We start from the raw sequence: 12,924 nt of genomic DNA on the forward strand, positions 1-12,924 counted from the left end.
TTTTTTTGGTAATCTCCAAAATCTAAAATTTCAATCCTGACCAGATTAGCAAAAAGAAAAAAAAAACTTGTTTCCTAGATGTTCACTTTTGATTAAAGTACATATTAACACATTATTTTCTTAAAGTAAAATAACCGAAAATAATAACTTTCAAGTGAGTATTGAAAATGAATTTATTCTTCTTAATTAATGATCTTGATTTTGAGTTTGAAAATTAAAAAAAAAATTTATTGGGCTAACCATCTCAATATAGATCCGATAATATTAGAACCGAGTTAAATCAGTTTTGATTAAAAAAAAAATATTGCAATTTTAAGTAATTGGATGTAGAATTTTGCAAAATAATCGAACCGAATCATATTTTTTTAAATTAGTTTTGCGAATTTTATAAATCAATTTAAGAATCAAACCAACCAAAAATCTGATTTGAAAAACCGATTCTAACCGGTTCAGAATGAGTTTGCATATCCGAAGTAATTTTCATTTTTCAATGAGTACAGAACTGGTTCGGTTTGAAAAAAAAATAAAAACAGTTCGATTCAATTAAAAAAAAAACCGGTTTGAGTGACGCATGTCCACCCTTAACTTGATATTTCTAAGCTAACTAATTATATACGGTTTTCCTATCATTTTCCTTCAAAATGCCACGCTGTACTTTTAAAATCATTGAAGAAGTCTGAAAATAATTAAAAGTTAAGATAAGATAATACGAATTAATTATTATCTCAGACTTCTTCGACGACGGCTGATGGTCCGTCGCGGCATTTCGCCAAAATTTACTAATTTGTTTCCATACCTATGGTTTTAGGCCTTTAGCGGTAATTTGCTTGAACTGGATTGAACACAATATAGGAGAGAGACATTAAGTGGGTGAGTTCAGTGCATATGGCTATTCATTGTTGGTTTGTCAGCAATGTACTTTCAAGCAGCGGGTCTCCGATATATATATGACTATATATCTCATTGACAAATCACAAGATTCACAACCACAAAAGCAAAATGCTAACATGAAACTGGCATGTGATTAATGATGGATGAATGCAGGGCACAGAAACGATTTTAAGCATGGTGTAGCCCACACCCAACTAAACCATGACAAAGACGTGTGCAACCCATGATATTGTTGAGGAAGCAGCAACATCATAAGACACAGGCATAGAATAGAGAAGAGAAGTGAAGAGAAGCTGCAAGTGCTAGCAAACACCTTTGTTAAAAAAATGAGCCTTGGAAGTAGAGGGAAATTGAAAGACACAAGTTTCTCAACATCAGCTGAAAGCAACATGAACACCAACACTGCCATCAATAGGGACAAGGCACTTGCTCAGTACAGTGCAGATGCTAAGATTCTGGCTGAGTTTGAGCAATCTGGTGTTTCTGGCAAATCATTTGATTACTCAAGGTCGGTTCTTGATCCTCCCAGGTTAGTGTCCGAGGAGAAAATGACTACATATTTGTCTAAAATCCAAAGGGGTGGTCTCATCCAACCCTTTGGTTGTATGCTTGCAATTGAGGAATCCACTTTTAAAATCATTGGATACAGTGAAAATTGCTTTCAATTGTTGGGTTTAGAGAGGAAAACTGATTCAGGACAGTTCACGGGTTTGATTGGGGTTGATGCCACAACCCTCTTCACTCCTGCTTCTGGGGCTTCCCTTGCAAAAGCTGTGGCTTCAAGGGAAATTTCGCTTTTGAACCCGATTTGGGTCTTTGCAAGGACAACCCAGAAGCCATTTTATGCCATACTGCACAGGATTGATGTTGGGGTTGTCATTGATTTGGAGCCTGCAAGGTCAAGTGATCCTGCATTATCACTTGCTGGGGCAGTTCAGTCACAGAAGTTGGCTGTTAGAGCAATTTCAAGGCTCCAATCTCTTCCTGGGGAAGATATTGGTTTGTTGTGTGACACTGTTGTTGAGGAAGTGCAGAAGCTTACAGGGTATGACAGGGTTATGGTTTATAAGTTCCATGAGGATGATCATGGTGAGGTTGTATCTGAGATTAGGAGGTCAGATTTAGAGCCTTACTTGGGTTTGCATTATCCTGCCACAGATATCCCTCAAGCTGCTCGCTTCTTGTTCAAGCAAAACCGGGTCAGGATAATTTGTGATTGCCATTCAAAGCCTGTTAAGGTCATTCAGAGTGAAGAGTTAAGGCAACCTCTTTGCTTGGTCAATTCAACCCTTAGGTCACCGCATGGTTGTCACAAACAGTACATGGCTAATATGGGCTCAATTGCCTCTCTGGTGATGGCAGTTATAGTCAATGGAAATGATACGACAAGGCTTTGGGGTTTGCTAGTTTGTCATCACACTTCACCGCGCTATCTTCCTTTTCCAGTTCGGTATGCTTGTGAGTTCCTTATGCAGGCTTTTGGACTCCAGCTTTACATGGAGATTCAATTGGCATCACAGATGGCAGAGAAGAGAATTCTTAAAACACAAACCTTACTGTGTGACATGCTCCTACGTGATGCACCGTTTGGCATTGTGACCCAATCCCCAAGTATCATGGATCTTGTGAAGTGTGATGGGGCAGCCTTGTATTATGATGGAAACTGTTGGTTGTTAGGCACAACCCCAACTGAATCACAGGTGAAAGATATTGCAGAATGGCTACTTAATAATCATGGGGACTCAACAGGTTTGACCACAGATAGTTTGGCTGATGCAGGTTATCCAGGTGCTGCTTCACTGGGGGATGCAGTTTGTGGCATGGCCACAGCAAGAATCAATTCAAGACATTTCTTGTTCTGGTTCAGGTCGCACACAGCTAAGGAAATGAAATGGGGAGGAGCCAAGCATCATCCGGAGGATAAGGATGATGGAGGAAAATTGAACCCTAGATCATCATTTAAAGCTTTTCTTGAAGTAGTCAAAAGCAAAAGTTTGCCTTGGGAAGTGTCAGAAATCAATGCTATTCACTCATTACAACTAATAATGAGAGATTCATTCCAAGACACTGAAAACGCTGGCCCAAAGACTCTAAATTATATACATAAAAATGACACTGCAATGGGAGGGATGGATGAACTCAGTTCAGTAGCATTTGAAATGGTGAGATTAATCGAGACCGCAACAGTTCCAATTTTTGGGGTTGATTCAGGTGGCCTAATCAATGGATGGAATGCAAAAATTGCAGAATTGACAGGTCTGCAGGCCAGTGAAGCTATGGGTAAATCCCTAGTAAATGAAGTAGTACATGAGGACTCACATGAAACAATTAAAAACATTCTAAGCAGAGCCATGCAAGGTAAATAAGTTATTATGGAAAAGATGATGGTAAATCTGGAGTTTACACTTTATTAACTCAAATGTTATTCATGATTCATTGTTTAATTGTTGTGCAGTTTGCTAGAAGCAATGGGGGGCCATCTTTTAGATTTTGATTCTATCATGATTATCTTAAATATTCAATTCATGAAACCCACATTGATAATCTGGCCTGGTACAATAGCTATTTAACTACTGAACCCACAGGAGCTAGGTTCATATCCTATAATAAGATATAGGTGATCCTGTACTTCAGTATTTATTCTCCATTTGCCAATCCTGTACTCCCCTAAGCTTCTTATATTAAAATTTAATTTTGGGGTGATTCTGAGTCTCTGAACATCTCAAGAATGAATGTTCGTGGCGTAAATTTATAAGGCTATGGACAAACAAATGTCTCATGTTTTTCTAGGTTGTGACTGTCATTTTCACCAATGTGAATGTAAAAACTAAATGACTGGTTTTGTATAAATAGAATATGCATGGGAAAGTTTGTGAAAATACCACTGATAAGTTTGTGAAAATACCAGGGAATTTTCACCTCAAAATTCTCTGGTTTTATTTTTTTGTCATTCCTGAATAAAAATCAAATATATGATTACTAATGTTTTTTCAGGCCAGGAGGACAAAAATGTTGAGTTGAAAATAAAACAATTTGGGTTTCATCAACCAAAGGAAGTTGTGTATATCATGGCCAATGCCTGCACTAGTAGGGACTACACAAATGCTATTGTTGGGGTATGCTTCGTAGGTCAGGACATCACTTATGAGAAAGTTGTTCTAGATAAATTCATTAAGTTGGAAGGTGATTACAAAGCTATCATACAGAGTCTCAATCCACTGATTCCACCCATATTTGCTTCTGATGAGAATGCTTGCTGCTCTGAATGGAATGCAGCCATGGAAAGGCTAACTGGTTGGAAGAAAGATGAAATCTTAGGAAAAATGCTTCCTGGCGAAATCTTTGGAAGTTTTTGTCGATTGAAAGGTCAAGATACACTGACTAATTTTATGATTATGCTGTATCGTGGAATGAGTGGTCAAGATTTGGAGAAGTTTCCATTTGGATTTTTTGATAGAAATGGAAAATTTATAGAGGCTTATATAACAGCAAACAAGAGGATTGATGCAGGTGGGAATATGATTGGCTGTTTCTGCTTCTTGCAGATTGTATCGACAGATTTGAATCAGCCCTCTGATGGACACAGGCCTCAGAGCCGAGAAAGCATATCTGAATCTAAGGAGTTGGCTTATATACGACAAGAGATGAAGAATCCTTTAAATGGTATACGATTCACACACAAACTTTTGGAAGATACAGCTGTCTCAGAAAACCAGAAACAATTTCTTGACACTAGTAATGCATGTGAAAGACAGATCATGGCAATTATTGGGGATACAGATTTAGGAAGTATTAATGAAGGGTAAGTGTTCTTGTTGCATTTTAATAGGCATGAATTCTCTCTGAGTTGTACTTTACTTTCTGCGCTTCTTATTCTTGATGTTTAAGATATCATTTTTAAATATGTTCTATGCATACATATCTCCATTCATACCATCATATGTACAAATTAGGCAAACATACAATAATACAAAGTTTCTCACATTTTATGCCAATAATAGCAGCACTTTGCAGCTAAACATGGAAGAATTTCTTCTGGGAAATATTTTAGATGCCATTGTCAGTCAAGTCATGATCTTGATAAGAGAAAAAAGCTTGCAGCTGTTTCATGAAATTCCTGATGAAATCAAAACACTTGTTCTATATGGTGATCAAATTAAGCTTCAGGTGGTCTTGTCTGACTTTTTGCTTAATGTAGTCGGCCATACACCATCTCCAAATGGCTGGGTAGAAATCAAGATTTCACCTGGTTTAAAGATAATACAGGATGGCAATGAATTTGTCCATCTGAAGTTCAGGTACAAACACCAATAGTTTATTTTTGTTTGTACATCATTTACAGCTCGTTAATTTGGTTGCTAATACTTTTCCCCTCTAGTGATGTGCTTACCATATAGATTATTTTTTCTGACTTCAGGGTAGTTGATTTTTCTCTTTTGTGTTATGGGAATGGATCATCTCATGTCTTGTTTACATGACCATGTCATAAGAAAAATCTCAATAATTCATTCGTAAATCAATGGCCACAATTTTAATGATAAAGTTTGTAAAATAAGAGAGTGAAATTTGTCACTTTAATTGTTGACTGTTGATATATGAATGAATGACCGAGATCTTTCACAAAACATGATCATGTTAAAACAATACATGAGAGGATTCATTCCCTTCTATTATATATTGTGAAATTTATGTTTGGTTCATGTATGAATCAGTTATGGATTTATGTTCAACATTTAGACCTTATTGACAAATGAAGTTCAACTTCCTGTGATTTGGATGTGCAACCCGTTGCATTACATATGGTTTTGAGTCATCTAATTTCTAGATCCATGTGTAGCTTCTCTCTGTTGTTGCACTTATCCCTGAGGAAATTTAGACCAGTAGATTATATTATGAGGAGCATCCTTTGTTGAACTCATCCAAATCTAGAGTCACAAAAGTGACCTATTGAGCCATATTAAACCTACATGATTACTGAACTAGATAATAGAACAAAGGAAGCCCACCATCGAGTGCCAAGAAATAATGTGCTATCATGCATTTTAGGTGATCTTTGTACTCTTTCAGACAGTTTCCCAGACACTAGCAGTTTTGCCTTATTATTGGAGCTAGGACCTGCATGAAAGCTGGTCTCTCCTGTTGTAGATAATTTATAAGATAGGGCTTGCTGAAGCATAAAAAAGGGTTGTGTTTGCAGCTTTTCTTGTGTCAATTTTGATGTAATCCATAAATCAAATATATTTTTATGTTAAGCCTGTGCTTCCTTGTTCATTAACATCACTGAGATGTTTCCCTGTCATGTATTTAACCCTTTTCTCGTTTTCGATGTTTGGGGTTTGTTGTAATGCTTCACTTTTAGACCGTTTCATTAGCAACTTATTCCAACGCTTCTAGTCTTCTATTTTTTTTTTCTTCTTCTTTCTGAGTAGTTGTTAAGACTCTTTTTAGGTAGATGATCATGGCCTTTTCTCACTTTAGATTCTAAACATTACACTCAAGTTTAGGCCCCATCTGGGATGCTAATGCCATAAATGTAACATTCCTAATATCACATGCCTTTACAAAGGAAAATATAATTTGTCTCCAAGTGCTGTGATAGTTACTTTCAAGAAAGCACCCAAATTAGATTATTACGTAGACTAAAGTTTCATTTTACCATATTTTTCATGCAGAATGACACATTCTGGTCAAGGTCTTCCTTCCACTGTTCTTCATGATATGTTTGAAGGAGAGAATCAATGGACTACACAGGAAGGTCTAGGGCTATATATGTCCAGGAAAATCCTAAGTAAGATGAATGGTCATGTTCAGTATGTAAGAGAACACAATAAGTGCTATTTCCTCATTGATCTTGAACTTAGAACAAGAAAAGAAAGGCAAAGAAATTTGCAAGCAGAGACAAGCATGTTAACTTTCTTCTCTTGATGCTCCTACATGTGGAAGGGGTGAGGAGGGTCATCAGTAAGTCTCTGATCTAGGTTTGAAGCTTGACAGACATATCAAGTGCTTATTTCAACACTTGGATCAATCTATCATATCTTAAAGGAAATTTATGCCTGGGAGATTTTTAGCCATTATATATGTCTCTATTGCGGCTTAAAAATACTACAATAACTCTTACAGTTTAATATTGTATCCCCCTTCATCAAAAATGAGCATGCTGCTATATATCTAAATAAGATGAAATCTTGTAATATTGCTCATCAAAATTGGTTTGTGTGTCAAGGTGCATCAACGTTAATATCACCTTTTCTCCCAAACTAATTTAGGTTCGCCTTTTCCCCAAACATAAATTAGCCCCTTTTTAACATCTACATCAAAGTTGCAAACAAGTAAGAAGGTCAGCTCCTACTGTTTCATTAATCTAAATTTTAATGATTGGGAAAACTTCAAATCCATCTGCGAGCAACAACATCAACACAGAAATTATAAACTACCGAGAATACTCTGAACTTCAACTTCACATGTCTAGTGCTGATACTGTAGCATATGTTAATAAATATAATGGTTGAATACCAAGAACAAAGAGATATACAAGTAATCCGTGTGTTTTAACTACACAGCGGAGAGTCTATTATATAACTTAAAAGAAAGAAAATACAAAGAGATATACATGATGTGAGACTTCTATACTACCATTCTAAACTATCATTTACAACACTCCCCCTCAAGCTGGAGCATATAGATCATATGCACCAAGCTTGTTACATAAGTGATCTAACCTAGACCCTCTCAAAGACTTAGTGAAAACATCAGCTAATTGATCAGTTGAGTTAACAAAACTAGTGACTATATCTCCAGAGAGGACTTTTTCCCTAACAAAATGACAGTCTATCTCAATGTGCTTGGTCCTTTCATGAAACACTGGATTGGAAGCAATATGTAAAGCAGCTTGTGGTCAACCACAATTTGGTAATCCTTTGTCCAATAATGGATATCTTGGAATCCTAATTCTTGGGTTGATTGCTTTTAATTGATAATTTCAATTTTTAAGTCCTTATTTTTATTATCTATTTTTAATCTCACAAACCCCCCTTTTTACTTCTTGTTTTTAACTTATCGATTAAGATCCTTACAAATTCCTTGAGAGACGATTCAGGTTGCCCACTTTATTACAAATCTATATTTTTACAAACTTGATTAATTTGAGTGAGTTCGACAACTCACGTCAACCCGAAAACAAAAGTTAAATACCCCATTAGGGGTTATGTGTCATCTCATAGATTATCTGTAACACCCCGTTCTAGAACCGGTTTGTTAACATCGCATTATGATATTAAGCGCAGTTACAATCACATGGGTTTGAATTAAAATCCGGATAAATTTTTCATTTTAAAACGTACCGAACTTATAATACCCAATTTCGTGATCATAACCAAATTACCTTGCGGAAACAGATAAATTAAGCTTAACATCATGTTCATTCTCCATTTTTAAACCTTTAATTTACTTCTTGTTTAGTTCAATACTTCTACTATATTGTAGGTTTCTTCATTAGCTACCTGTGGCTTCAAACCGTGCTCAAATCGGAGCACTGTAGCCCAAGTTAGGACCATTTGAAGCAACACAAGAGAGTGTTGGTCACAGGCCCCGCGCGCTTCAGCGCGCTACCGGGCGCTCAAGCGCGCGCTATCGGGCGCTAAAGCCTCCATCTGGGCGCTTAAGCGCACGGAGGCAGTAAGCATTAGCATTTCCAGTGTGGATGGGCGCTTAAGCGCGCAACAGGGCGCTCAGGCGCGCTAGCCTGGGCGCTCAAGCTCCCACGGGGACGTTTTAGCGCGCAGAGACAGAAGCATCTCCTCCTTCAGTGGCGAAGGGCGCTTAAGCGCGGACCAGGGCGCTCAAGCGCGCAACCCTGGGCGCTTAAGCCCCACCCTGGGCGCTAAAACACGAGGGGGCAGTAAGCCACCCAACTTTCTGCAGCAAGGGGCGCTTAAGCGCACGCCAGGGCGCTCCAGCGCGCAATCCTGGGCGCTTAAGCCCCCACTTGGGCGCTCCAGCGCGAGGAGGCAGAATGCATTGGCACTCGCAGGGGCAGCAGGGCGCTTGGGCGCGCTGCCAGGGAATTCCAATTCCCACATTTCTCAAGTCCAAGCCTAGGGGAATATGCATCCCCATTACAAACCACAAATGTCCATGCCCCAAAACTAAATCCTAGCACTCATCCAACCTCTCCTCATGAGATTTAGCTAGACTTTGGGCAGCATGACCTTTGTTTTCTCATCGTTTACCAGTTTAAACGAAGAGGGTACCTAATTGATTTTCAGCCCAACCAATTCAACAACTCAATACATAACAAGCATGCATATATTGAATTCCAAGTAGGCATCATTTACATTACATATCCTTTACAAATCATAGAACTTAGCTTACAAAACACTATGATCATTCCCTTGACCCCCATCAACAAAAGGTGTAACCAAAGGCATGAGCATAGGCTAAGTTCATCCAATGAATCAAGATATACAAATGACCATGGGCTTTCAAAATAAAATCCTATACATGTCAACTACAAAAGGCATGCATAAACTCAAAAGAAATGCCACATTTCATGCATAATCCAGATATGGCCACTTGCCACCAGAGGCTCCTGCAGCATCCTTACCTGAAAGGGGGTCCCCACAACACGGGGTGAGATATACGAATATATCCAGTAAACCAGGGGTCCTTGGAGCATCTCTCCACCCCACAGTTCCATACCAGTGTAATAGCAATAACAATAATAATGCAGTAAATACATATCTATGCAAAGTGCACTACATCTCCAGGAGAAATCCCTCGAGCTCTCAAGCTGTCCTAAGGAAACTCAGATGCAAATAGTCCTACTGGCCAGCTAACTACCAAGTATGATTTACGCATCGTCATGCAACATACCAACATAGGGAAACACCATCCTATGCCACACCAAATGCATACACATACGTATAACAAAGCATTACACTATTTTATTGCATTTATATACACAATCACAACCTCTACCCTTTCAGGGCTTGGTAGAACAGTCAAGGGAATTACACCCAAGGTCCGAAGGCTTACCTCAATGCTTCAGTCAACCTTTGTTCTTCACCAACAGTTTCAGCAATCAACTTTTACAAACATACACCTACACATGGTGTAATGCAATCAACACATATTGCATCCAATAACATCTCATAGCTATCAACCAAGCTATACAATTCATACCAAACATAAGCATGAACTCACCTATCCAATGGAGCTAATCAAGCTCCATAGCTTGCTCCAATGGTTGATCACTCACGGTTGGTCCAAATGTCTCAATCCTAGACATCACAAGGATCCAATCAATCATTCAACTCACTAATTGTTCAACATGCTAGAATACTAACCAATCCAAGCATGAATTTTCCAATATTATGAACAATTATCAAATGACTATCTAGGCTCATTTCCACCGGTTAAATGACATTCCTAGCATTTTCCATAACATGCTCTAAGCTCCATTCTTCCTAGAACATAGCCAATTCAACTTCATTTCATAAAAATCCCAATTTACTATTCACAAACCCTAACTCATGCAAATTTCAAGGAATCATGAGGTTCAAGGGTTAGAATCTTACCACCAATGGTCACACAACCAAGGATTGATGGCTCCTCAAGCTTCAATGGAGGTAGAAACTCTCAAAACCCCAATTTTCACCAAAGGGCCGAATTTTTGAGAGGTAATATCTCTCTCCACAATGCTCCCCACTCAAAACAAAGCTAGGATTATGAAAGAGGGCGAGATTCTAAGCGATTTAGGCTTTTGAACGGATGGATTTGGTTGAGATTTGCTCACTCTATGATCTCCCCTTTCTTCTTCCCTCTCTTCTCCCTCTCTTCTCTCCTCCTTCTTTCTGTTGCAGTCGACGGCAATGGGGGGAAAATGGGGATTCTTTTGGCTTTTAGTCACTTAACATAGGTTAAGTGGCTTTAAGCGGGTATTGGTTCGTCTATCTATTCAACTCCAATAATTACCAAACTTTACCCAAAAGTCTGGAATATTATTCTAGGAATATTACTATTTTTATTTTTATATTTTGGGTACTTTTGCCAGTACCCATTTATACCCCTTAATTTTCACTGAGTACACTTTTTAACTCCAAAGTGACTCAGATTCATTTTATTAAGCCTCATACTTAATTTCACTCAGTAAAACATGCTTAATTAATTAATTACACTTGATTTACTAATTAATTAAGTTGGGCTATTATAATCACCCCACCTTTTTAGCGATTTTGTCCGCAAAATCAAGAACGTACCTGTCCTTAAACTCAGGATATTGCCGGAGAAGCTCATCTTCCCGCTCCCAAGTGGACTCTTCAGGCGTCCTTCCTTCCCACTGGACTTTCACCATAGGAATAGATTTATTTCTCAGCTTCTTCTCATCTCTTTCGAGTATCTTCAGTGGTCCAATAGGAGTCTTCAAATTCTCCCGGATTTCAACATTATCAGGTTGAACCACATGAGAAGGATCAGCTACATATTTCCTCAGCTGAGAAACATGAAACACATCATGTAAATTTGCCAATTGCGGAGGTAAGGCAAGCTGGTAGGCAACCGGTCCCACCCTACGAAGAATCTGGTAGGGTCCAATAAATCTCGGACTCAGCTTCCTCACTCCAAGGGCTCGTCCCACACCCGTAACAGGTGACAGCTTCAGGAACACATGATCTCCCTCCTCAAACTCTAGAGGTCGATGCTTGAGATCGTAGTAACTTTTCTGACGATCCTGAGCCTTTTTCAGACGATCCCTAATCATTTTGATCTGCTCAGTAGTCTCCTGAACAAAATCCAATCCAAACCGCTCTGTGTCTCCAACCTCTGACCAACAAGTAGGTGTCCTACACCTGCGACCATACAAGGCCTCGTAGGGAGCCATACCCAGACTAGCATGGAAACTATTATTATATGAAAACTCAACCAGTGGGAGATATCGATCCCATGCAGTACCCTGCTCCAGGGTGCAAGCCCTCAGCATATCCTCCAACGTCTGAATGGTCCTCTCAGTCTGACCATCCGTCTGTGGGTGATAAGCAGTGCTCAGTCTCAACTGAGTGCCAAGAGCCTCCTGCAATGCTCCCCAGAAGCGAGAAGTGAACTTCGGGTCCCGATCGCTAACAATGCTTTCAGGCACCCCATGAAGCCTCACAATCTCCTTCACATAGAGCCTAGCCAATCTCTCCGCAGAGAAATCTACCCGAACTGGCAAAAAGTGTGCGGATTTTGTCAATCTATCCACAATCACCCATATAGAATCATAACTAGCCTGTGTTCGCGGCAATCCCACTACGAAATCCATGGAGATACTCTCCCATTTCCATTCAGGAACATCCAGAGGTTGCAACATACCAGAAGGCTTTTGATGCTCAATCTTTACCTTCTGACAAATGAGACACTTAGAGACAAATTCGGCAATGTCTTTCTTCATACCAGGCCACCAAAAATTCATCTTTAGGTCCTGATACATCTTTGTAGCTCCCGGATGAACTGTAAAATGACCCTTATGAGCCTCTGTCATTACTTCTTCCGCCAACTGCCTAGGTACAACTACACGACCCTGATATAATAGTATACCCTCATCATTGCAGGATACACCACTCTGACCTTTTAGTCGTCTAGCACTTTCATTTTGCAGCTGGGCTTCTTTGATTCTGGTCATCAGTTCATTCTCAATGCTCGTGATTTCAAAGCCACAAATTTTACATGGAAAGATTTTAGATAATTGAATATCTCTGAACCTCTCTATCACATCATAATCTCTAATCATCATGCTTGATATGCTCACAGATTTACGGCTCAGTGCATCAGCTACAACATTAGCCTTGCCAGGATGATATTTCAATTCAAAATCATAGTCTTTTAGGAACTCGGTCCACCGTCGTTGTCTCATATTCAGCTCCTTCTGATCAAACAAGTATTTCAAACTCTTGTGATCGCTGAATCAAGAAATGCCTCCACTGCTTCAACCCAAAAACAATTGCAGCAAGCTCAAGGTCATGGGTTGGATAATTTTCTTCATGCGGTTTCAATTGC

The 12,924-nt window shown here is 39.1% G+C and overlaps 1 protein-coding gene across 4 annotated transcripts; it reads left to right on the top strand.

Moving 5' to 3' along the window:
• The first annotated feature begins 1,059 nt into the window (after positions 1-1,059).
• Positions 1,060-7,041, top strand: LOC133296748 (phytochrome E). 4 transcript variants are annotated; one of them, XM_061495806.1, is made up of 4 exons: positions 1,060-3,249; positions 3,886-4,693; positions 4,893-5,189; positions 6,564-7,041. In XM_061495806.1, exons 1-4 carry the CDS (start codon positions 1,218-1,220, stop codon positions 6,814-6,816), a joined length of 3,390 nt encoding a protein of 1,129 aa, XP_061351790.1. In that variant the 5' UTR covers positions 1,060-1,217; the 3' UTR covers positions 6,817-7,041. The 4 variants fall into 4 exon arrangements, with proteins under 4 accessions (XP_061351790.1, XP_061351789.1, XP_061351791.1 ...); XM_061495805.1 differs by having other exon boundaries at positions 4,896-5,204; positions 6,537-7,041; XM_061495807.1 differs by having other exon boundaries at positions 4,896-5,189.
• Positions 7,042-12,924: the final 5,883 nt, after the last annotated feature.

The sequence above is a fragment of the Gastrolobium bilobum genome, unplaced genomic scaffold (assembly GCF_033153095.1).
Source record: "Gastrolobium bilobum isolate Gb01-03AN ecotype WA unplaced genomic scaffold, APGP_CSIRO_Gbil_v1 utg30206, whole genome shotgun sequence".
Classification (NCBI taxonomy): Eukaryota; Viridiplantae; Streptophyta; class Magnoliopsida; order Fabales; family Fabaceae; genus Gastrolobium; species Gastrolobium bilobum.